This window comes from Aricia agestis, chromosome 11 (assembly GCF_905147365.1).
Source record: "Aricia agestis chromosome 11, ilAriAges1.1, whole genome shotgun sequence".
NCBI lineage: Eukaryota > Metazoa > Arthropoda > Insecta > Lepidoptera > Lycaenidae > Aricia > Aricia agestis.
Genome location: NC_056416.1, coordinates 14,554,970 through 14,578,888, shown reverse-complemented (window position 1 = coordinate 14,578,888; position 23,919 = coordinate 14,554,970). Strand labels below are relative to the sequence as shown.

The 23,919-nt window shown below is 38.0% G+C and overlaps 3 protein-coding genes across 3 annotated transcripts; 2 read left to right on the top strand and 1 right to left on the bottom strand.

Annotated features, from left to right (window-relative positions):
• Positions 1-786: 786 nt before the first annotated feature.
• On the bottom strand, positions 787-18,658 carry LOC121732101 (ATP-dependent RNA helicase DHX8). Its single transcript, XM_042121890.1, has 12 exons — positions 18,485-18,658; positions 17,376-18,220; positions 16,715-16,876; positions 13,737-13,841; positions 13,210-13,356; positions 12,019-12,531; positions 11,386-11,633; positions 10,483-11,290; positions 8,766-8,918; positions 4,422-4,747; positions 3,449-3,628; positions 787-1,045 (listed from the first exon to the last, which is right to left on the bottom strand). The coding sequence occupies exons 1-12, from the start codon at positions 18,576-18,578 to the stop codon at positions 823-825; spliced, it is 3,804 nt and encodes a 1,267-aa protein (XP_041977824.1). The 5' UTR covers positions 18,579-18,658; the 3' UTR covers positions 787-822.
• Positions 18,659-22,383: 3,725 nt separating this feature from the next.
• LOC121732103 (mediator of RNA polymerase II transcription subunit 9) lies at positions 22,384-23,493 on the top strand. Its single transcript, XM_042121896.1, has 3 exons — positions 22,384-22,723; positions 22,801-22,906; positions 23,141-23,493. Exons 1-3 carry the CDS (start codon positions 22,620-22,622, stop codon positions 23,264-23,266), a joined length of 336 nt encoding a protein of 111 aa, XP_041977830.1. The 5' UTR covers positions 22,384-22,619; the 3' UTR covers positions 23,267-23,493.
• On the top strand, positions 23,276-23,588 carry LOC121732104 (protein NCBP2AS2 homolog). Its single transcript, XM_042121897.1, has one exon. The coding sequence runs from the start codon at positions 23,276-23,278 to the stop codon at positions 23,513-23,515; it is 240 nt and encodes a 79-aa protein (XP_041977831.1). The 3' UTR covers positions 23,516-23,588.
• Positions 23,589-23,919: the final 331 nt, after the last annotated feature.

The following is a 23,919-nucleotide window of genomic DNA, read 5'->3' as shown; positions in this document are numbered from 1 at the left end:
CAGAGCCTGAATAAAATAAATTATAAGTAGCCAATTTGAAGTTTTTATTTAGTAAAGAGTTTAAATAATTACGATTTATAAATATTTTCAACTTCAGACATAAATGTCTGAAGTTGAAAATATTAGTTGTCATATGTATTTTAAAAAATACATATTTAAGTCCATCCATCGATGGATTGAACAGAGTGGCGTCCAGTCATGTTTATACATGACCGATATTTCGCATTTAAGTGGTGAAAAAAACAAAACTAAGGCTCTGTCCTCATCAGACACGGCGCGGCGCCGGCACCGTGTTACGGCACGACGCCGTAACCGTGATACGGTACGGCGCCGCACCGTGTCACCGTTCCGCGTACGGTGCGTCCCTATTCAGTCGATGTTTGCGCTCGAACGAGAGTGCTTGTCTGGATAATGGATATGGCTCGCGAAAAAATTATTCTCTTGTTGTTACTAAGACGAAGATTGAAAAAGAATCATTAATTTTTTTTTTAAGTCTGTTAAAAAGAAACAGAGGAAATTTTATCTATTATTTATTATCGATAAAATTTCCTCGGTATACATGACAATATTTGCATTACGCGACTTTGATATATATTTTCATATTATGCCTCGTTTAAGTTTGGACACAAATTTTGTTCGGAAGTTTCACCAGAATAGGGGCACGCGGTGCACCGTACACGGCACCGTGTCACGGTGCGGCGCCGTACCGTATCACGGTGGCGGCGTCGTGCCGTAACACAGTGGCGGCGCCGTGCCGTGTCTGATGGGGACGCAGCCTGAAATGCGCTTACTGTTACATAATTTATTATACAAATATCGAAGTTAATTCCGTCGTCTGCGCACGCGCGAGATTCGCCAGGCGTTGGGCTCTTCATACTTGTTGTATAGCGGCTCGAGGCGCTGGTTCTTCTTGAATCGCGACAGCTTGGTGGGGTCGGAGAACTTGAAGAAGGCGGGCGCGAACTCTACCAGCCACTTGGGGTCGATGGTGGTCACCTCGCGCATGTACTCCTTCGTCGTCTGCACCAGCTCGTGGTAGATCACCCTGTTAATAAAATATTGAGTTTTAATTGACACTATATCACTTTACACTACAATATTGATAGATTATACAGAAGCAGTTACATATTGCTTGTGAAAACCAACAAAACATCAGTTTTTAGAGTTCCGTAGTCAATAAGGAACCCTTATAGTTTCGTTCAGTCCGTCCGTCTGTCTATCTGTCTGTCTGTCTGTCCGCGGTTTTGCTAGACCTACAAAGCTATAATTTGGCATGAATGCACATAATATCATTTGTGTAAATTTAAAAGAATGTTGAGGGAGTTTTTGTTGGGGACGCTTTAGTTTTGTATAAAAAGTACTTTATTCATATATTATGTAGCAAAATCAATTTTTTAACATTATAATATATATTTAACCCTTAATTGGTCGCATGGGGTCAGATCACTTTCAAACCGAAAAAAAATGTCCTAGAGTTCCAGGAATGCAACGACGCTTTTGGTAGTTTCCTAACTCCTATTGAGGTATTCTAATAAGTGGTAGCCGGCATGGTGCATGTGTCGCTACCCTCTTGAGCGCTGACCCCATGCGACCACTTACGTAACTTCTTTTGTCACAAGACAAGTTTAAAATTTTGTAATATTATGTTTAATTGTTAAGTTATTTTTGATATAATTTAGGATGATTTATAAATATATGAGTATATCATTCTATTGACAACATGTTTTTATATAATTGCTCTGTAAAAATGTCAGTATAGATCAAGACAGTGAAATACGCTGGCGGCTGGAAGGTTTCTGAAGATAAAAGAGATTTTGCGAGCCTATAGCCTCCGAACTTCAAAACTATGCACCTATTTGTAACGGACATGAATCGGTAAACAAGATTTTAGAGCCCAGAGATGCCTAAAATAATCCCTGACCACTGGATGGTGATGATGATGCTGATGAGGGGGTGATGACCACAAGATCATACAAATGAGGAAAATATGTTTGTCAGTATTATCTTAGGACCGATACTTCCTTCGGTGCTGCAAAAAAAATCTGACCATCACAATGAATAATAGATTTTTTTAAATCTCGATCTCAATTCTCAACCATAGTGATATTTATGAGATTTTGAGACAGAGCAGTAATTGATGGATTTTTTAGTTGTATAGAGGCAAATGAAGGTTTTTGATATTTAGATTAATTATCATAAAGCACTCTAACAATTCGCATAATTAATTCTTCGTTTTATTCATTTCTTCAACTTAATTTTCATTTTTTGTTTGGGGTCAGTGGAGATCCCATGCGACTACTTGTGTGACTTTTTTGAGGCGCCTAATTAATGGTTAAACATTTAAAGAGAGTGTAACTTGCAGTCAAACTGCGTAAGAAGTGTATAACTGTTATGTATATTATAAGATTAAATGAAATAAATAAAATGAAAAAAAAATTAAATTAAAAATTAATGATGCCGACAAAATGGTACATGAAATATTAAACAAATATTATTATTTTTTATGGTACCATTCCCACACATCAAGCGGGGACGAATTATTTTTTTCGCATCTACCCCATCGTGTGGTGTTGGATAGGTTTTTTTTTTTTTAATATTATGAGTATTTATAGAATCATTCTCCGTTTGTGAAATATTAAATTTTAAAGTGGAAAAAATCGTTAGTCCAGTGTCCCACCAGCTAAACAGTTGCTTCTGGAAATCTGAAAAAATTCACGGAAGTAGGAAATATGGTGAATTTAAAAGGAAAACTATCACGGCTAAGACTTCATAAGCTATTAAGACTTAATATGCATAATATTATTATATTGAGTCTGTAATAGTCGATCAACTAAAAAAATATATTTGGCGAAGTATAAAGGAACTTTTCGTTCAAATTCCTTTGAAAGTAACTAAGATGATATTGTTAGTGGTGTAAAACACGAATGAAAATGTACCATCGAGGAAGTTGATTCCTATGCAATTGACAGACCAACGTTATTTGGTCGAATATGTCAATTCAATGATAATCGTGATCTGTCGGCTGGGTTTGACGTAACTCCGGCCTGCCGGCAACGCACCTGCAGCTCTTCTGATGTTGCGAGTGTCCATGGGCGACGGTAGTTGCTTACCATCAGGTGACCCGTTTGCTTGTTTGCCCCCTTATTTAATAAAAAAAAAAAACTATTTAGGTCCCCGATTTGCATAGAAATCAACTTCTCTGATAGTACATTCATTGACCATACAAAAATTTAAAAAAAGCGGTACTACGGAGTACGGAACCCTATATTGCGCGTGGCCTGACACGCACTTGGCCCGTTTAATACACTCACAATTTCGATGTATAGTGTAGTCGAAAACTTTTTTAACGTCAGCCCTTATAGTTGTTTTCGATTATGCTTTCCAATGGCTCGAAAACTATTACGGTAGGAAGAACCGACTTAAAAAACTTAAAATTAAAATGACGTACCATTCGGGTTGGCGGTTGAAGAGCGCGCTCGAAGGATGTATGTAGACGACTTGACTGTCGACGAGCGTGCGGTATCCCTCTTGTGGATCCTTCTTGGCGGCGTTGCGGAAGAAACCCGAGCATATCGTCTTCTGAATGCGCACAGTATTCTTACCCGCCGACACCACGTCCAACTTGTGCCTGGAATGTATAGGAGTATAGGTAAATTTGAAAAGTAATTTTAAAGAAAGGGCTTGATTGTAGTCAGTAGCGGCGTTAGGGGGGCGTGGGGCGACACTGGGCGACCACCCGGGGCGTTGGGTAAAATGGGGCGCCGCACGCCATATAAAAGGGCGCCTGGTCGATTTTTTTCGTATATATTTGAATCGAAGTTAGCCCAGAATTTCGCCCAGGGCGCTGGTAAGGCTAACGCCGGCCCTGATTGCAGTCTTGTATGTTTGTATCAAGTTGCGTACTTAAATGCTACCTAAACTACATTTTAAACTGATTTTAAAGAATCAGGCGAGAATCGTAAAATATTAACCTAAAGGCGAGACCGCACTAAAGTGACACGATAAATCGCGAAACTTTACATAAACACGTTCCATAGAATTGACGTTTGTAAAACGTCAGCAAGACTTTTTCCAAAGACAATTGTAATTTGTATGGAACGTGAAGTGTCGTGTCGCGTAGTGCAGTCTCACCTCAAGCCGTAACACAGGTAATCATTTAACACAGGCAGAGTCATATTATAGCTTCTAAGTTGGTAGCGAATTACTTTCCTTTTGCAATCAAGCGGAATTCACGACGCCAGCGACGAATGGCGCGTGCGGTTTAACTAAAAAATTTGTGACGAAAGTTTGTATCCTGCTTCCTGAGTAAACAGGATCAAACAGACATAATATGAATTTCTTGTGCTTCGCATCTGTTTTTTTTTTCGTTGTCTGAAATATTGTAAAGTGTAACATATTTTAACAGAATTTGAATCACTCACCTGTCCATAATGCCGAGCAACTGTTTCCGCACGTCCTGCGCGCGCTTGAGCGTGCGGATCTGTACGAAGTTCTCGTAGCACCACGCGTTGGAGAATTTATTGTTCTTCCAGCTGTTGAAGACGGCCAGAAGTGTGAGGTGGTCGCCCTCCGGCTGGTTGAACTTGGCCTTCTTCTGGTCAGCTAGCGCCTGCTTGTCCTTGGGCCGATAGAACACGTTTTGGACGCTCAGCATGGAGACGACTGTGAGGATCTCGTCGGAACACTGCAGTGCCACCGACATGATCAGGATCTTGGACAGGTTCGGCTCCAGAGGGAACTCTGCCATCTGTGGAAATATTCGTTAATTGCATATCTATCAATATGTACGTAACGTAACTATTCCGGAAACGAGCTATGTAGAAAGCAGTCGAATTGATTTTATAATTGCGAGCATAAACACTGGGCAGTCGGCACATGACACTGACTACAACAGGTACGATTTTTTATTATTCGTAGGCTGTTAGCTTATCAACCGCATTTGCTGTCTACCAGCTATTAGTATAGGAGGTAGCAATGTTTTCGAGAAAGTATTTCAGGACGGCTGATTTTGTGATATGTCGTCATTCTTGCTCTTCTGGTTACAGACTGGGCGGTCTGGCTGCTGGTAGTGGTTGCGTTCATTAGTGCACATTTCATTTATCCAGGTGATGCTATTAATTTAACCCCTCACCAGTGGCATGCAAAATGGCCGATTTGGCGTGTCTGTGGCACCCTGAGCGGGTTTTACCACAGGCAGAGGTTTCTACACGCCCAGCAACACTAAAACTGCAATTTCATGTTCCTTGGTCTTGCGGAAGCCCTTATAAGGATCTAAATCATTTTTAAATTAAATTTTCTGCCTAGAAATGGATAGAATTTAATCGAGTGACTGTAAATTACAGTTTTAGGTGTCAAAATTACTAAATTTGGGTTACATAATTACTATTTGAGCGACAGAGTGAGTGACGAGAAATGAACAGAACAGCTACTTAGAAATTATTTATTGGAATTTGGAGTTACGTGTTGGAGTATTTTAAATACAAAATGAGCAGCTTTATAATTTTTGATCGACCTAATATCTGTTTGAGTGTCAACGTTACGTCCTGCATTTTTTTCAATATTTGGCAAATGTAATTTTTATACTGAGCGGCATTTTATATTAAATGAAGTGTTTCGAATACCAAAAACCACTTTGAAAAATACACTAATGAGCAGAGTAGGTATAATGAGCACACATTAAAACAAAAAAAATGAATATGAAATAACTATTTGATGAAACACTTTTATTCAGGGACTACTACGGACAGGGATAGAAATTTTTTTTTTATTACTATCAAGCAAATTTTTTGTGAGTAGCTTTATTTGGATAAGAGGAACAACAATTTTATATGTGAAAAAAAGTGGTAGCTAACAGAGATAGAAAGGATTTCATACTTAGATTTGATGATCCCGAAACATGTATTTGTAGGAACTTAAATTATATAACGGTAAAATTTTAATAAAAAATAATACTTTCGCTGTAATTAATTTACAAACTCACCTCCGAAAAAAACTCTTTGTCATCGAAATGTAAGTATTAACATGGAGTAAATAGTATTAACAAGAATAACTTACATTTTATTTGAATAAATTGTTAGTGAATTTATTTTAAAAAGGTCTGAACCGAACAATCTTTTTTCTTAATATTTATTTAGAAAAATATTAAAAATAGAGAAGATCCGCCCTAGAAACTAAAATTTTATGCTAAGCTAAAATTAATCTTATAGAGATGCGTACAAGCTTGGTCTTTGGTTGTGTGCAAGGTTAACGTTTTGGATTGAGATAAGACCTCGCCTTAATCTCAACCAAAAACGATAACCTTGCACACAACCAAAGACCAAGCGTATACGCATCGCAATAAGATTCATTTTAGCTTAGCATAAAACTGTAACTACTCTGCGGCTCTTCTCTATTTTTCATGTTTTTTTTAAATATCTTTGGAAATAAATATTAAGAAACAAAATTGTTCGGTTAAAGAGATTTTAATATAGATTTGCTAACAATTTATTCAAATAAAATGTATAATTAATTGAATTGAAATATTCTTTATTGTGCACACTTATAAAGATACAAATTAAGGAGTACAGGAAAAAGGACAAAATATTCAGGTGTCACAATGGCGGCCTTATTACTAGGTAGCAATCTCTTCCAGGCAACCACCACGGGCAAAGGTGAGATTGCAGTAAAGAAGAGAAACGTGCATGTGCAAACAAAAGAATACAAAAAAAAAAAAAAAACACAACATGCATAATAAAAATATACAATAATACTATACATATATATTATAAATATAATAGAATGATACTATACTTAAATTACTAATAGATATAATAATTATAGCAGACACGGATAGTAATTAATAATTTAAAGTGTAATTTAACTCACAACAAATGCATGGATTATGATTAAGTATTATTTTTACAGATAGCTAAGTAATGCGACTTGACGAGACTTTTGAAAGCATTCAATGTTTTTGCAAGTCTGATATGCTTTGGCAACGAATTCCAGAGCCTTATACCAGTAACAACGAAGGAGGAACCGTAAAATTTTGTTTGATGCACGGGCATTTCTAGTTGATGATTCGACGCAGATCTGAGCTCCTTAACAGTAGCTTGACGAAATATAAATTTTTCTTTTAAGTAAATAGGTGTCGTAGGATCATTTATAATGTTGTAAACGAGTGATAGTATACGAGCATCTCGTCGAAAGCGTATGGGCAGCCACTTCAAACTCGTACGAAATTCAGACACGTGGTCGAATTTTTTTAGCCCGAATATAAATCTGATCGCAAGGTTTTGAAGTCTCTCTAGCTTATTTATTTGATCATCGGTCATATTCGTCAAACAAGCGTCAGCATAGTCGAGGATTGATAGGAATAGGGACTCAGCGATCTTAATTTTGGTTGGGATAGGCAAGAGGTAACGAAGGCGACAAACAGAGTACCAGGTTGCAAAAATCTTTTTACTAGTTTCTTTTATGTGTTGAGACCAGGATAATGTGTCATCAAAATACACACCCAAGTTTTTAATACATTTACTAAAAGGGATCACTACGTTGTTTAGGCACACGGGAGGTAAGCTGTTCCAGTCAATCCTAGATACAAGCCCAGGACTGCCGATAATAATTAGCTGGGTTTTAGATGGATTGATTACCAGGCCGTGGCGCTTACTCCAGTCATTAATTAGTTCCAATTCCGTGTTGAGAGAGCCAATAGTACTACATAGATCAAACAAGGAGGTATGAGTATATACTTGAAAGTCATCGGCATATAAATGTGACAAGAGAGAAGTGGATTTAGTGATGGAATTGATAAAAATCGCAAATAGAAGAGGTGACAAGACCCCACCCTGAGGAACACCGGCTAAGATGTCACTCCAATCCGAAAAAGATTCATTCAATTTGACTCTCTGACGACGACCAATGAGGTAGCTGCGAATTAAGGCAACCACTGCCGGAGATATGTTGATAGACCTTAGCAAACTCAGCAAAATATCATGATCGACTGTGTTAAATGCGTTGCTAAAGTCTAACAATGTCAATATAGTGAGTAGTTTGTTGTCCATACCATGACGAATGATTATGATAATTATCCTAGTTAATACTTATATTTCGATGAAATAGAATTTTTTCGGAGGTGAGTTTGTAAATTAATTACTGCCAAAGCAATACGTTTTATTAAAATGTTTATGGTTTAAGGTATTTTAAATATTGTGCTTTATATCTCATATTTTTTAACACTTCGTTATTATATTGGAACTAGGTAAACCGGGAGTCACGGAATAACAAATTGGGGTTTATCCTCGCCTTAAGGCCAGGCTTTAACAATTATTATTATTACTGTCGTAATTATTACGTTTGTGTTAAGCACTCCTCATTCTAGTAAGCAACTAAAATGATTTTAAAATCACTTAAAATCATTAAAGTATATATACTAAAATGATTTTAAAATCCAGGATTATAACCTGGACAAAAAGGTTGTGCACTAATGAACGCAACTAGTACTAGCAACCAGACCGCCCAGACTGTAACCAGAAGAGCAAGAATGACGACATATCACAAAATCAGCCGTCCTGAAATACGTTTTTTCAAACGTTGCTAGCTCCCGTACCATATAAACACATTAGGGTCGCGTTCAGACGTGCGAGTTTTTTCCTAAACGTTATTTAAGCTCATCAACAAACTCTTCAGCAGAAAACATGCAAAAAATGTGCACGTACGCGCCGGAAATGTTGCTAATATTAGATTATTATTGAGATACTAGTAACAATTTTAAATGAGCAACATACCCGACGGCCTAGCCGCGTGAGCAGGCCCTCGGCGTCGAGCGCGGAGAGCGAGTGCAGCTGCTCCAGCGCCATGATGAGCGACTCCACCGGCGGCGCGTCCATGAAGTCGAAGTGCAGCAGGTCGTTGATGCCCATCGTCTTCAGCTGCAACACCTGCACAGATATTCCGTGTTAGTCATGTAAGATGAGAAGCATCGAGTTCTATTATGCTAATAGGGAATAAGCATAGTAAATAAAATTTACTGCAAAATAATATCTTATTGGAAAAACAGATCATGATCAACATGTTGAAAAACACTTGATATCTGTTGAACATATTATGTATTTGGGTTTAAAGCTTTCTATCTCTTTCTAACAAAACGAAATTTGTATGCAGTGGTCACATGCACATGGTCTTTGTACGCAGTGCCTGTGATATGACGTCAAGGTCACAAAGCTCTCTTTTTTTCATTTTATTCAAACCTATTTCCACATGGTTTATATATATATATATATATATATATATATATATATATATATATATATATATATATAAATATATCTTAATATATATATTTCTTGTGTGCGTGTGTATGTGACTGAACTCCTCCTAAACGACTGGACCAATTTTGATGAAATTTTTTGTGTGTGTTCGTGGAGATTCGAGAATGGTTTAGATTTACAGTTTGGTCTACTGGAAAATGTTTTTTCAATTAATTTCTTATTTATAAGGAGTTGTTGATTTTGGAATGTTTTACATTAGATCCGGCGGACGGCGCTATCATCGCATTCAATATTATTCTATTTCAATTTTAGTTTGTCCTGACAGATGGTGCTACGATTAATTTGAAAAAAAATTTGTTATTCAATTCATGTGCTGATTAAAATATTAAATAAATAACACATAGGCTACAATTTTAACCGACTTTCAAAATGGGGGAGGTGTTATGTTCGTTTTCTTATATTCAACGATTACTCCGCCGTTTGTTAACCGATTTTCAAAATTTTTCTTTTGGTATATAGGGTATCATCCCAATTTGGTATTATATTCAGAAAAGTGGTGATCTGATGAAGGATCCATAAGTAATCGAGGGAACTCCTCAAAACTTATAGGGAAACATATGGTGACTTCGGTTTCGTGAGAAGTATTCTAAGCATATGCTACCAACAAGTAAGATTTTGCACCGAGATATACCTGGTATATCGTGGTTCGGAAGGTGCTGAGAGAATTCCTGATTCTTTATAGATACAAGTTTGGGAGTTTCGGCGTTGTTTTAAGAACAGAAAGCATATGCTACTATGCAAATTACATTCTTCATCATCATCATCATCATCATCACTACCATATTATACCATTTCATAGTCTTTTAGATCGAGACTCGAGTTTGTCAAGCGATAATTAAAAAAAATCTATATCTACCTAATATTATAAACCTGAAGAGTATGTTTGCTTGAACGCGTCAATCTCAGAAACTACAGGTCCGATTTAAAAACTTATCTCAGTGTTAGATGATCATTTATCGAGTAAGACTCATCATTTATCGAGAAGGTTATATTATATTATTACTCTAAGACTAATACGACAGAAGAAACTCAGGAAAATGTGGGAAAAACGGGGGAAATATTTTTTATGGGAAAATGTACCTACGGATTCTGTAAAATTTCTAATTTACGCGGGCGAAGCCGCGCGGGACATCTAGTATATATATATACGATGCTACTCTGTAGCGTTACTCACTGTGGTGGCGAGGTTGGTGCGCTGTATCTCGGGCACGGGCGTGGGCAGCATCTCGTCGCGGTAGGCGCGCTCGGTGTACAGGCGGTAGGTCTTGCCGGGCCCCGTGCGGCCGGCGCGTCCCGCCCGCTGCTTCGCCGCCGCCTGCGAGATCGGCGTCACCACCAGTGAGTCCATGCCCGTCTTCGAGTTGTACACCTTCTGCTTGACGAAGCCGGGGTCCACTACGTAGTAGATGCCGTCTATCGTCAGCGAGGTCTCCGCGATGTTGGTCGCGATGACGACCTTGCGCGAGCCGGGCGGCGCGGGCTCGAAGATGCGCGTCTGCATCTCGGACGGCAGCGCCGAGTACACGGGCAGGATGATGAGCTCGGGCACGTCGGGGCCAAGCGACTTCATGCGCTCATAGAGGATCTCGCACGCGGTGTCGATCTCTTCTTGACCGGTTAAAAACAGCAGAACGTCGCCGGGCGGCTCGCGCAGGTGGATCTGCATCACGGTGATGAGCGACGCGTCTAGGTAGTCCGTCTCCGGCTCCTTCGTGTACAGCACCTCCACCGGGAACGTGCGCCCGGGGATCGTGAAAATGGGAGCCTCGAAGAAGTACTGCGAGAACTTGACGGCGTCCAGCGTCGCCGACGTAACTATCAACTTCAGCTCGGGCCGCTTCTGCACCGCCTGCTTCAGCAGACCGAACAGCACGTCCGTGTGGATGGTGCGCTCGTGCGCCTCGTCCAACATGATCACCGAGTAGCTCTTGAGGTCCAGGTCCATGAGGCACTCCCGCAGCAACATACCGTCTGTCATGTATCTGAAATAAGAGAACGATTGTCGATTTTATTATAAGGGACCGATTGAATAATAAATACAATGTCGATGTGAAAAAAAACATTTGTGAGTATATACTTGATGATGGTGTCAGGTCCGGTGCAGTCCTCGAAACGGATGGTGTATCCGACTTCCTGGCCGAGCCGGCAACCGAACTCCTCGGCGACGCGCTTGGCGACGGACATGGCGGCGACGCGACGCGGCTGCGTGCACGCCACGCGCCCGCGCGCCGCCAGCCCGCTCTCGCACACGTACTGCGTGATCTGCGTCGTCTTGCCCGACCCCGTCTCGCCGATCACTATCAGGATCTGGTTGTCCGATATCGCCTACACAAAACAATTTATAAAAATAATTAGGATCTGTGACTTTTTGATCTCAGACACATAAAGACATAATATTATGTAATTCTTTTGTGTACTATGTACAAATTCTCTATTTTTCTTAATGTCTTGTTGTAGGTCTGCTGGCTCTTTTGAAGACACACCTATGTACTCTATAATGTATATTATTTTTATGTACAATTTTCTAAAACTAGCTTAAAATATACTCTATATTTTAAGCTAGTTTTAGAAAATTGTACATAAAAAATAAATAGATAAAAGAAATAAAGGACAGAAAGGCTTTTTTTTAATTATAGCCGTCTAACGGCATAACACTTAACAATACAACATAAATAAACTAAATAGCTCAAAATAAGTAAGCAGTACATACCTTAGTCAGCTCATCACGCAGTTTATAAATGGGCAGCGACTGCCTCTGCTCCAATAGCGATAGATTAGTTTTCTTTCCAAACGATGACTTCTTCCCACCAATGACGTGTTTCTTCCACTCGGGGAGGTCCTGCGGCGCGACACCGGTGCCGCGCACGTTGGCGGCGAGCGCGCGCCCGTCCGACTCCGGCAGTGGGTCTATCCAATTCTTGTTCAAGCCTGTCGGCAGACTCTCCATTTCCTGCTCCCGTTGCAACATCTTCTGCTCCCGTCTTTCCTTAGCCAGTGCCGATTGCATCATTGCGGCTTGGGCTAGAGAGCCATCCGGATTTTTAACGATCCTCACAGGAGACAGGTCATGTAAAGCCCTCCCGTGACCTTGAAGGAACGGGGGCTCGTCCTCGACGAGTTCTATCTCTATGTCCGCCTCGCCGTCCTCGTCCTTCGGTAGAAGACCGGTCTCCTCGTCGAAGTCCGGCAACTCGCTCTTGTCTATGACCCCCGATGAAATCATCTAAAAAACAAGAAGATTATATCATTACAAATATAATTTAATAACCTTACTGATAAATTATAATTATACAGACGAAAATAGCTACCAAAAGTAGTTGGCCGATTGAATTGAAATTTGGCATCAGATATACAGTGTGTAACAAAAACTAGTGATAATACTTTAGGGTGTGTACATGTTCCTTGTAGAGAATTCACTGTGAAAGTAGCTGCTCTGAAAGACGAATTTTTTTTTTCACTTTTGTATGGGCAAGGGCCCGAGCGTCACGAGTTTCCCCATACAAAAGTGAAAAAAAATGTTAGTCTTTCAGCGCTGCTACTTTCACAGTGAACTCTCTACAAGAAACACGTACACACCCTAAAGTATTATCACTTGTTTTTGTTACACCCTGTAGAGCAAACATTGAATAATAATTAATGGTTACCGAGGGATGTAAGATGTTTTTACAAACGAAGTATACTTGCGAGTTGCATGCGACTTTGTTTGTAAGAACATTCCTCGGTAATCGTAAATTATTATTCAATGTCTGCTACAAAAACTCTCTGTTTACTTTTACGACTACACTGTAGTCTACAGATTTGTCATTAACAACTGTCATAAAACTTAGCTCAGTATTACTATAACACTCTTATTTACTTTTTTTAGTTAACGGCAGAAACTTATAATATAGAAAGAAATTACCTGTTTAATTTCCCACCGCTCGGGGCTGGAGATCCTGGTGACGCGCTTCCGGCTGGAGTCCTCGTCGGGGTCGATGCCGCCCTGCAGCCCCGCCAGCACCGTCGCTGCCGGCGGCGGACGATCCGGGTTGCGACCTTCGCGCTCAGCCTACAAGACAAAATTGTGTTACTATTTGAAGTGGTTTCTGGAGTTTAATCGTATTTTCACGCCGGTTTTTCTTGCCGGGTTAGTTACCGAACCGGTAGTAAGCATCATTGTAGACTCGACGTTCAAAAAGTGTATGTTTATACCAACATTGAATAAGAAATTACTTACTATTGATTATTATTGACTTATCAATTACTACAGTTAGCTTTATAATAACTATGAATAAAATAATTAAAAATTAAATAAGTACCTATGTATGTATCTAAACTTAATCCATTGACAAAAGACATGTATCATTATTGCACTGTTCAAAGTAAAAAATTGTTTTACATTTTACATCAAAACCTAACAAAGTATTTTAGGAAATAAACCTTATATACCTCTAACTGTGCTGGTAAAGTTGGATTGAGATCTTTGCCAGTCTCTTGGCATACATCCTTCATGGTGAGCGAGACTTTTTGCCCAGTCATTGATAGCACTTTGACCTGTCAATAAAAATATTGTTTATTAGAATTAGAATATATATTAAAACGCAAGCGAAAAACTTTGTATCCCTTTTGACGAAAAATGCGGAAACCTAGGTGAGTGAAATTTTGCACAGTTAAGGAGTGAGCACACTAAGACGCCTCCGTGGTCTAGTGGTACAGAGCGCGGCTCTTGACTCGGAGGTCGTGGGTTCGATTCCCGCGTTGGAAACATGTCATTTCCAAGTTTGGTTAGGACAATGCAGGCTGATCACCTGATTGTCTGACAAGTAAGATGATCCATGCGTCGGATGGGCATGTAAAAAGTCGGTCCTGCGCCTGATCTCTCGCCGGTCGTGTCGGTCTTCCGTCCCATGTATGATCCCATCCCATCCCATCCCATGTCCTGTGTTATGAGAGTAAAGGAATAGAGAGTGCTCTTGTGTACTGCGCACACACTTGGGCACTATAAAATTACTCCTGCGTAGCTGGCCTGGTTTCAATGAAACCGGCCACCGTCACTGAAATCGGTGTGGGAGCTATTATTATCATTATTATTATTACACTGAGACGGGCCGTGCCGGGGCTCATCGCAAAAATCCGCCTCCATACAATTTGTATGGAAGCGGAAATCCGCTGCGCCCCGACACAGTGTGCGATACGCGCATCCGCTTCTATACAAATTGTATGGAGGCGGATTCTTGTGATGAACCCCGGTACGCTGAGCCCCGGCACGGCCCGTCTCAGTGTGCTCACTCCTTTATCTATACTAATATTATAAATGCGAAAGTATCTCTGTCTGTCTGTCTGTCTGTCTATCTGTCTCGCTTTCACGCCAAAACTACTGAACCGATTGCAATGAAATTTTGTACACAGTTATTCTAGAGTCTGAGAAAGGACATAGGCTACATTTTGATGTGGGAAAATATCTTATTTCCATGAAAATATCGATGAAAATTAATTCGCATTGCGCGTGGCCAGCGCTCATCCCGGGGGTCCTGGGTTCGAGTCCCGCAGGTGGAACAAAAAGTTTTCAATGTTCCTGGGTCTTGGATGTGTATTAAAATAATATTTTAAAAATCTTAAATATATTTTATGTATAATATTATAAAAAATCCAGAAATATATCGATGCAATGAACATTTTAGTTCTAATACAATTCAACAGATGGCGTTTTACTTCATTGTAACATAGAACTAATCATACTTATTAGTTATTATGTTTTTGTTTATAGTTTTTAATACGTTAGAATATTATGTTTAATAATATTATCACTTGGTATAATAATAATCAATATATCTTATCTTATAGAACTCCTACTGCATTTCTAAGGAGTTCGAGTGTACCGTGTTGGCCTATATTCCATCCAGAAAATATATCAATGCAATCAACATTTTAATTCTAATATATGAAAACAGATGGCGCTTTATTTTTTACTTCATTATTGTAACAGAACTAATCATACCTACTTTATTATATATTATTGTTTTTATTCATAACTAGCTGTTGCCCGCGACTTCGTCCGCGTGGACTTTAGTTTATAGCGCGCGGTGTCAACAAAATTTGTGTCAAATTTAAAAACTTTTTAAAACCCTGGTAAGTGGTACCCCTCTTAGGGCCGCGCAGCGCGCTACACCGGAATGGCAGCGCTGAAAGTGCTCGCCTCGCCGCTGCCATTCCGGTGTAGCACGGCCCTTAATTAATCAAAATACCCAAAAACAGCTGTGCAGTGTGCACATAATCTATACTTATATTATAAATGCGAAAGTATCTCTGTCTGTCTGTCTGTCAGTTTCGCTTTTACGCCAAACGCCAAAACTACCGAACCGATTGTAATGAAATTTTGTATACAGATAGTCTAAAGCCTGAGAAAGGACATAGGCTACTTTTTTTACTGGAAAAAAGGGTTGTAAGGGTCATAAATTTGTTCAAAAAATTCATAATAGATGGCGCCGTGCGTCTTCTACATCGCGCTGACGCTTGCTCAAAAGTCTTTCTATAAGAGGTGGTATCATCTTACATTTAAGTCTCGATTTTTTTCGATTGTTATATCTATTCTACGGTATTAAATAACTCAGTACTTTATCTGTGCAGGCAGTGACGTTTCGTTTTTCATATGAATGAAAGAGAAGACAGGATATTTTAACAAGCTGTTAACACTAACAGACGTTGGTGAAATTGGGGCTAAGCCTATCAATGATAAATAGTTTATGGGTAAAGTTGTGTAATTGGGGGGCTAAATAAGCTTTAAAATTTGGCATAAAATATAAAGTTTAATATACAAAAATGAAGTACTTATTGTGTGCACACTGCACAGCTGTATTGATTTAAGGGGTACCAGGGTTTTTTAAAAGTAAATTTAATTTGGAAGAGAAAAGGTCTCTACAATCTTTTGCCTAACACTGATCATTCTCGAGATATCGAATTAAACGTGTTTCCATCGAAATGACCTTGAGCTGACCTCAGTAGAACCCCTCAAATTGGAATTTATGCTCTGAATACACCCCCCTATCGATCCTTAAAATCCCCAAACTGTGATCGTTCATGTTTATTTATTTCGTAATTTGATTGGACTATGTCTAAAAAATAATAAAGTCAATATTTTGATTTTTGACAATAGAATATCAATAGAAAAGCGTGGAATTTTTATTATTTAAGGTCGAATTTCGACCATTGGGCGATCTCTAGTTGAAATAATATTATATACCCATAATAATATATTGATTAAAAATACAATTACATCAATTAAAAAACAACTTAGAAAATGTTACATTAATATTATAACTTTGAATAACAAGGTAATAGAAGAATTTAATTTAAAAAGAAATAAATAGAACTTCATATAAAGAATTTACTGGAAGCACAAGTCTTTTCCCCATATTCTTCACACTTACTTTGACTTTGTCCCCTCTGGAGACAACATCTGACACGTTGGTGACACGGCCCTCGGCCCGCAGCTGTGAGATGTGCACCAGACCCTCCCATCTCTTCTTAAGCCCTTCCATTTGCACAAAACATCCAAACGGCACAATGTTGGCCACTCTGCCGTTGTAAATCTGAAAATTTGTAAATAATGGTTTACACATAGTTTCAATTTAATCAAACAGTGATTGAAAAATACTATGATTATTATAATCATTTCAACTTTTACAAATTTATTGTTTGTTGGATATGTTGGCTTATCAATCCCACTGGGATATGCAGGGCCCCCGTAAGAGTTACTGGCGCCTGCATGCAAAAAAGGATTTTGGCGCCCCTTTAGGCAAATTTTTTTTGGCGCCCCTAGAGGAAGGCGCCTGTGTGCATTGCAAACATAATTGCACTTATGGTAGCATCCCCTGGGGATATGGGAGTAATAAAGTAAGTACTCTCATATACGAGTTAACTACCTTGTCTATAGTGTACAATAATGAATTAGGCCTATCTGACCAAGAGAGCTTAAAAGCAAGCTAGTTTAAAATAAAATAGCTACAGCACTTAAATTGATGTGGAAGTTATAATTACTGTACTAACAATAAAATAATGTACATGAAATAATGAGCTTTTTATAAATACCTTTCCAGGTTCGGGATCCTCACTCATTGGCACTTCAGGACTTCTGTTTCTTTGTCCTTTATTATATTTGCTATCTCTGTGCCTCCCCCTATCATCCCTATCAGGAGAGTAGCCTCTTGACTTTGATCTTCTTTCTCTAGATCTAGATCTACGCCGCCTGTCTCTAGACCTGGACCTATGATGTCTATTCCTCGATTTTGATCGCTGAGATCTGTCTCTTGATTTAGACCTGTGCCGACTTCTTGACCTTTTCCTTCTATCTCTGCCACGACTTCTACTTCTTCTGTCTTTACTTTTGCCTCTTCTTCCTCTACTGCGACTTCTTTCTCTACTCCGATGTTTACTGCGACTTCTCCTATCTCTACTTCTTTCTCTTCTATCTCTTGAGTAGTCTTTCTTTGCTTTGGTATCTACAGATTCTTTGACTTCTTCATTTTTTTTACAATTTGATGGGGCTAGTGCTTCAAATGCAGCCATAGCATCATCCACGACGCTATTGCCCTTATCCTTAGCCTTTGGTTTTTCATCATCTTGAAACATTTGTTTGCTTGTTACTCTTTTATGTTTAGTATCTTTGGAATCATCATCACTGTCATCATCCGAGGAAAACTTATGTGGTTTATCATTGGGAATTGCCAAGCCGGGAAATTTTGCAGCTAATGGATTCGAGCTTCCAGCATTTTTTTCATCTTTTTGATTTTCTGTTTTTGAAGGTTTCATGTGATGGATGATACGTAATAAATTAGAAGTAAATGAATCTGAGAATTCTGCACCATTTTCAACAAGAGCATTCTTAAAGTTTTCAAATTCTGGATTTTTTTCTGCCAAATCTATGATAAATTCAGCTGAAAATAAATAACATTTAATTAATTATTATGATATTAAAATCCTACCTAATATCTAAGCTAAAAACCCATTTAACTTATTAGTTAGGTACCCAAGGTTTTAAAATATTGCAAGCATACAAGCTACCTACTATCATGTAGCTTCTTGAGTGATTTTTAATAATTAATTAACCACATGGATAACTAATTTCAGTAAATACGATCATTTTAATAATTACAAATATTTACAGGAACGAAATTACATAGAAACATCAAGAAACATACCCAAATCTTTATCGTTTAGTCCTAAGTGGTTATCTAATTCTGTACAGATTTTAGATACGAGGGATAGGTGCTCTAGTTTGCGAACTTCATCCATGGTCAAAATTAAGTTTCACTTATTATTAAAAGCATTACTTTTCCACATTTATGCTAGTAAACACATTAAACGATGGTCGTATCACGTATGACGTTTTTTGTAACCAAACATGAAGCAACCACAGATGACAGATGACAATTGACAGCAGGCAGCAGTGTTGTCACACCGAATTTTAGGAAATCAGTAGACGTCATGACACATGCCAAAAATTAGTAGAATTAGGTAGATGAAGCCGTGTTCGATTCATTTTTTCGCAGTTTGGCAGCTGACTGTCAACTTCATAATTGCGTGTCATGTTCAATAAAATCCTAACAATTTCTGTCAGAACTATTATGCCGGCGCCAGACATGGGCTTCAAAGTTTGAGCAAACTTTGCACAAATAGGCAAATGTCAGTGCCACAATGACATTCGCCTATTTGTGCAAAGTTAATTGCTGGCATTTTCCTATTTGTGCAAAGTTTGCTCAAACTTTGAAGCCTATGTCTGGCGCCGGCTTTAGGATGTTATTGAACATGACACCATCATTCATTTTCACAAAAAAACTAATAATTTAATATTTTACACAGTAGAAACCCATAAAAATGCTGATTGAAAAATATGCCTTATAAATGGCGCCGAATTCCGAAAACACTGTCCGCCACAGTGTGACGTCATACGTTTTGTATTTTAAACTCTTTTTAATGGACATTTTTTATGTGCTAAATGTACGAGTCTAAAAGTGCCCAAAAATTATAAAATAATTAAATAATAAGAAATTAGAAATCATTTGTAATGTTGAAAACTTTTGGAGAAAAGTTTTGGCCATTTCATTTCCCGTCTACATTAAATGGAGATAATACAGGGTTACCTCGTAAGTCGACCTAGATCCTTTAAGGGGCTATAGTTAAGATAATTTCTGACTGATTTGACTATGAAACACCCTATCCTAAATCCAATGGTTTTCGAGATAATCTAATTTTAAGTATTTTTCATAAACAGTCTATTTTTTGCCTTTTGTTGTATCTCCTTGTTTTATTCTGAGGCTCTGGTATGTTTGTTTATACGTTTTATTTTAGAAAATGAATTGCTCTATCCATAACAATAAAAAAAAATACAATTTCAGAATAAAATGAGTCGTAAAAGATGGTGAAAAGTGAAAAATCAAACAAAAATAAAACCTAAGATGTGTCTTTCTTTAAGCGATACTTAAAAAAAATCTATGGAAGTCTGTTTGCAGATAAGCTTAAAAACATCTCCATTTTGTCAGCTATCCAAAAAGGTATAACATTATAGGGTAACATCAAAACCTCATAAAAAAAACTTTGTTAAAAGGCCCACAGGTAGCAAAAATTCCGGTCTTTTGTTAAGTATCCTTGTTTGAAATAGGATACGTGCGAGCGAGATGAGATACGTTTTGTGTATGTGGGAGTGAGAAAAAGATAGTTTGAGTTACTTTGGAGTTTGGATGACTAAACAAAAGATTTAGCTTAGTCTGCTCATGCGATTCGTCCGTGGTAGGTGCGATTCTTGCTCTGTGCTCTCTCTGTTTTTTGACTCGGCTTGTATTTCTGGACTGATCCCGTTTTATCTTCGTGACTACCTGTGCTTGCTTTGTGGACTTTGTTTTGTGCTTCTGATTTGGAACTGTTGAAAATGGCGGCCTATACGAACGAGGAATATGCTGACATGTTATTGTGTTACGGATATTGCGATGGTGTATCATCAAGAGCTCGTGCCGAATACACACGACGGTTTCCTAACCGCCGCGCCCCAGATGTCAGTGTGTTTGATGGAGTTTACCGACGAATTAGAGAGACTGGTTCAGTTTCAAGACGACGGTCTGACCTGGGTCGTCCACGTGTTAATGATGACGACGAACAAGATAACGATATAGTACAACGATTTAGATCAGATCCAACTACAACAACGAGTGTTGTTGCCCGAGATCTTGGATGCTCGCAGTGGAAAGTGTGGTCCACCGTCCATACAGCTGGCTTATACCCATACCATTACACGCCCGTACAAGTCATCGAAGAAGGCGATCCTGTGAGGAGATTGGATTTCTGCAGATTTATGCTGCATGCCGATTTAGAAGACCCAAATTTTTTTAAACGCATTTTGTGGACTGATGAGTCCAAATTTGACAAAGATGGTATAACAAATTACCACAATGCTCACTATTGGGCCTCAAAGGCAGACGGAAATCCAAAAAAGAAAAGAGCAAAGGGATCCCAGAGGCGATTTAGTTTGAATGTGTGGATGGGTATAGTTTGTAACCATTTAATTGGCCCATATTTTCTACCCGAAAATTTAAATGGAGAAACATATGAAAACTTTTTGACTGAAGAATTACCACAACTATTGCAGGACTTACCGGCGGAAATCACCCAAAATATGTGGTTTCAACACGACGGTTGTCCTGCACATTACCGAAGATCAGTCCGACAATTGCTAGATACGACGTATCCCAATAAGTGGATTGGGAGAGGTGGACCTACACCATGGCCAGCCAGAAGTACCGACTTAACCCCCATGGACTATTACGTATGGGGACACATGAAGACTTTGGTGTATGACGACCCCAATCCCATAACGAGTGTAGAAGTTTTACGCCAAAAGATTATTGATGCAGCCGATAAAATGCGAACTACACTAACAACTGGAGTAGTTAAAAGTGCTTTGAGAAAAAGAATGCGAATTTGTGTCCGAAACAGAGGCGGACACGTAGAAAATGAACTGTAAAAACAAAATTTAATAAATATTTACTGTTTACATTTTTTTGTTTAATTTTTAGAACTAACTAATATTTTTATTTCAATGCCCGGGGAGGCTATCATCTGAGTTTTTTGTAATAAAAACTGCTATTACCCTATAATGTTATACCTTTTTGGATAGCTGACAAAACGGAGATGTTTTTAAGCTCATCTGCAAACAGACTTCCATAGATTTTTTTTAAGTATCGCTTAAAGAAAGACACATCTTAGGTTTTTTTCTTGTTTGATTTTTCACTTTTCTCCATCTTTTACGACTCATTTTATTCTGCAATTGTATTTTTTTTTTATTGTAATGGATAAAGCAATTTATCTTCTAAAATAAAACGTATAAACAAACATACCAGAGCCTCAGATTACAAAAAGGAGATACAACAAAAGGCAAAAAATGGACTTTTTATGAAAAATACTTAAAATTAGTTTATCTCGAAAACCATTGGATTTAGGATAGGGTGTTTCATAGTCAAATCAGTCAGAAATGATCTAAATTATAGCCCCTTAAAGGATCTAGGTCGACTTACGAGGTAACCCTGTATATAAAACTGATGTTTTATTCGAATTATTCGAGAAAATACATTTTAGAAATCTTTCTAGGCTTATTCTTATTATTTATGTACAAATAAACTTACATATAACGAGCGCGATAAATAAAAGATATTAAATTTGGAGTCTGATGACGTCACATCCAAATCGGAAGTACCGCAAAAGCGTTTTCGTCAGTACAAATCCTACTTTCATAAAATCATATTTTCAAATCGACTTTATTTATCAATCATAAGCTTTTATTTGATGATAAGGGTGAAATACCCTTTCCTAGGCCAAGTTCTACTAGAAATATGCATTTGTTCAATGAAATTGAATAATTCAAGTAGCCTATTACTACCTCAATGCCGAACTCCGAAGTCTTTACCCACAGCCCACTGTTCTTCTGAATATTAAAAAAAATTGACAATTGACAACTGACGTAATTTGTATTCTGATTTCTGTGCAACTGACAAGTGAGTGTGCACGTAGTGATTATATTCTCTTTGTGAGTGTGTGATGGTGTGGTGCGTTTATTATTTATTTCCAAATTTCCAATTTATTTTCATTTTCCATAATAAATTGTCATTAAAAATCAACAGTAAAATAGTAATTGATAGCATGTGAAATATAAATGAGTATTCTCTTGATATAGATTTGCTAATGTGCGCTGAGAGCATTTGGCCCGCCTGAAAGTAGCCTAGGAATAGACCCATATCTTTTGTGATAATATGTTTTTTACCAATAATTTCTGAATATTTTATAAAAATGGAAAACAACAATGATCATTCTGATCAAAATAATTTTAGCCCGCTTTCTGTTGAAGACGTTGATGTAGATTTTTTACCCATTGTGTACGAAATTATACGCAGGTATATTTTGGTTGTTTAAATTTTATTTATAGACATATTATGTGATAACAGTTGTCAATAAGTAATTTTTTGCGTAGTTTCGAGAGGGAGTATGTGGATATATCAGCAAGGGCACGCGAATCCCAAGACTGCAGTCTAAAAGTGTTGGAATTGCAAAAGAAACTGGAAGGTGCTAGAGCACAGGTAACTATTATGCTTATCCCCATTTTACATCATCATCGAGCATCCCCATCGATGACAAATACTACTTTTGTTCATGTATTACCATAAAACATTAAGTTGCACAATAATAAACAACATTCTTAATAGAAAGTAAAATTACTTTTTGCTGAAAAAAAGATTTGTAATTAATACGGGTACCAATTGTAAAACTATAGCAAATAAAGTTTATGTACTTATTAATTTTGTATTTTTCAGATAAAGAGGTTGCCTGGCATAGAGTATAACAAACAGGACCAACTTAAGCAGTTTGAGATATTGAGAACTCAACTACAGCTAAAGCAGGAACTGTTACAAAAGTATCGTAATATGTGCTCATTTTAAAAAACAAAAATGCCTCTACGTACACTTCTAAGGTATCTTGCAAACAACGAAAGGCTCGTTCAGAAGATTGCAGAATCTTATCCAGTGCGAAGGGCGGCCCAACTAGCTGTTTCTGTGTTCTTCAGGAGCAAGGAGAAACTAGCAGATGTCGATCCTCAAAAAATTAATAGAATAATGTCGTTTATAAATAAATTTCGCCAAAACATCAGAGAGGGAATCGAAGATGCTAAGAAACAAATAAAAAAGTAGCATCCATGTGAGTCATACTAAAATTAGTTATTTGGTGTAATGTAGTTAAATAAAAGTAATTTTTAATTGAAAATTTTGTTTTATTTTCACATAATCAATAAAAATATCCCTCTTACTTACACTAGAAATCACATTGCAATGGTAGAACTAAATACTGAAGTCACAATATAATATAATGTACTGAGTGATAGCAGTAGCACAACTAAATAGGCCTCCTAGTGCTATGGAGATTGTAAATATCGCAGCCAATTATTACTAGTTTAAATAGCCAATCAATCAAAAAGCTAGCCCTTTGACTGAACAACGCTATTCAATCACACGTCTTGTTTTTTAATTGAATATTTAAGTCTCTCAAAACATTCAACACTACAGCTGATTCAAAAGCCGCCGTTTGATTGAATTAG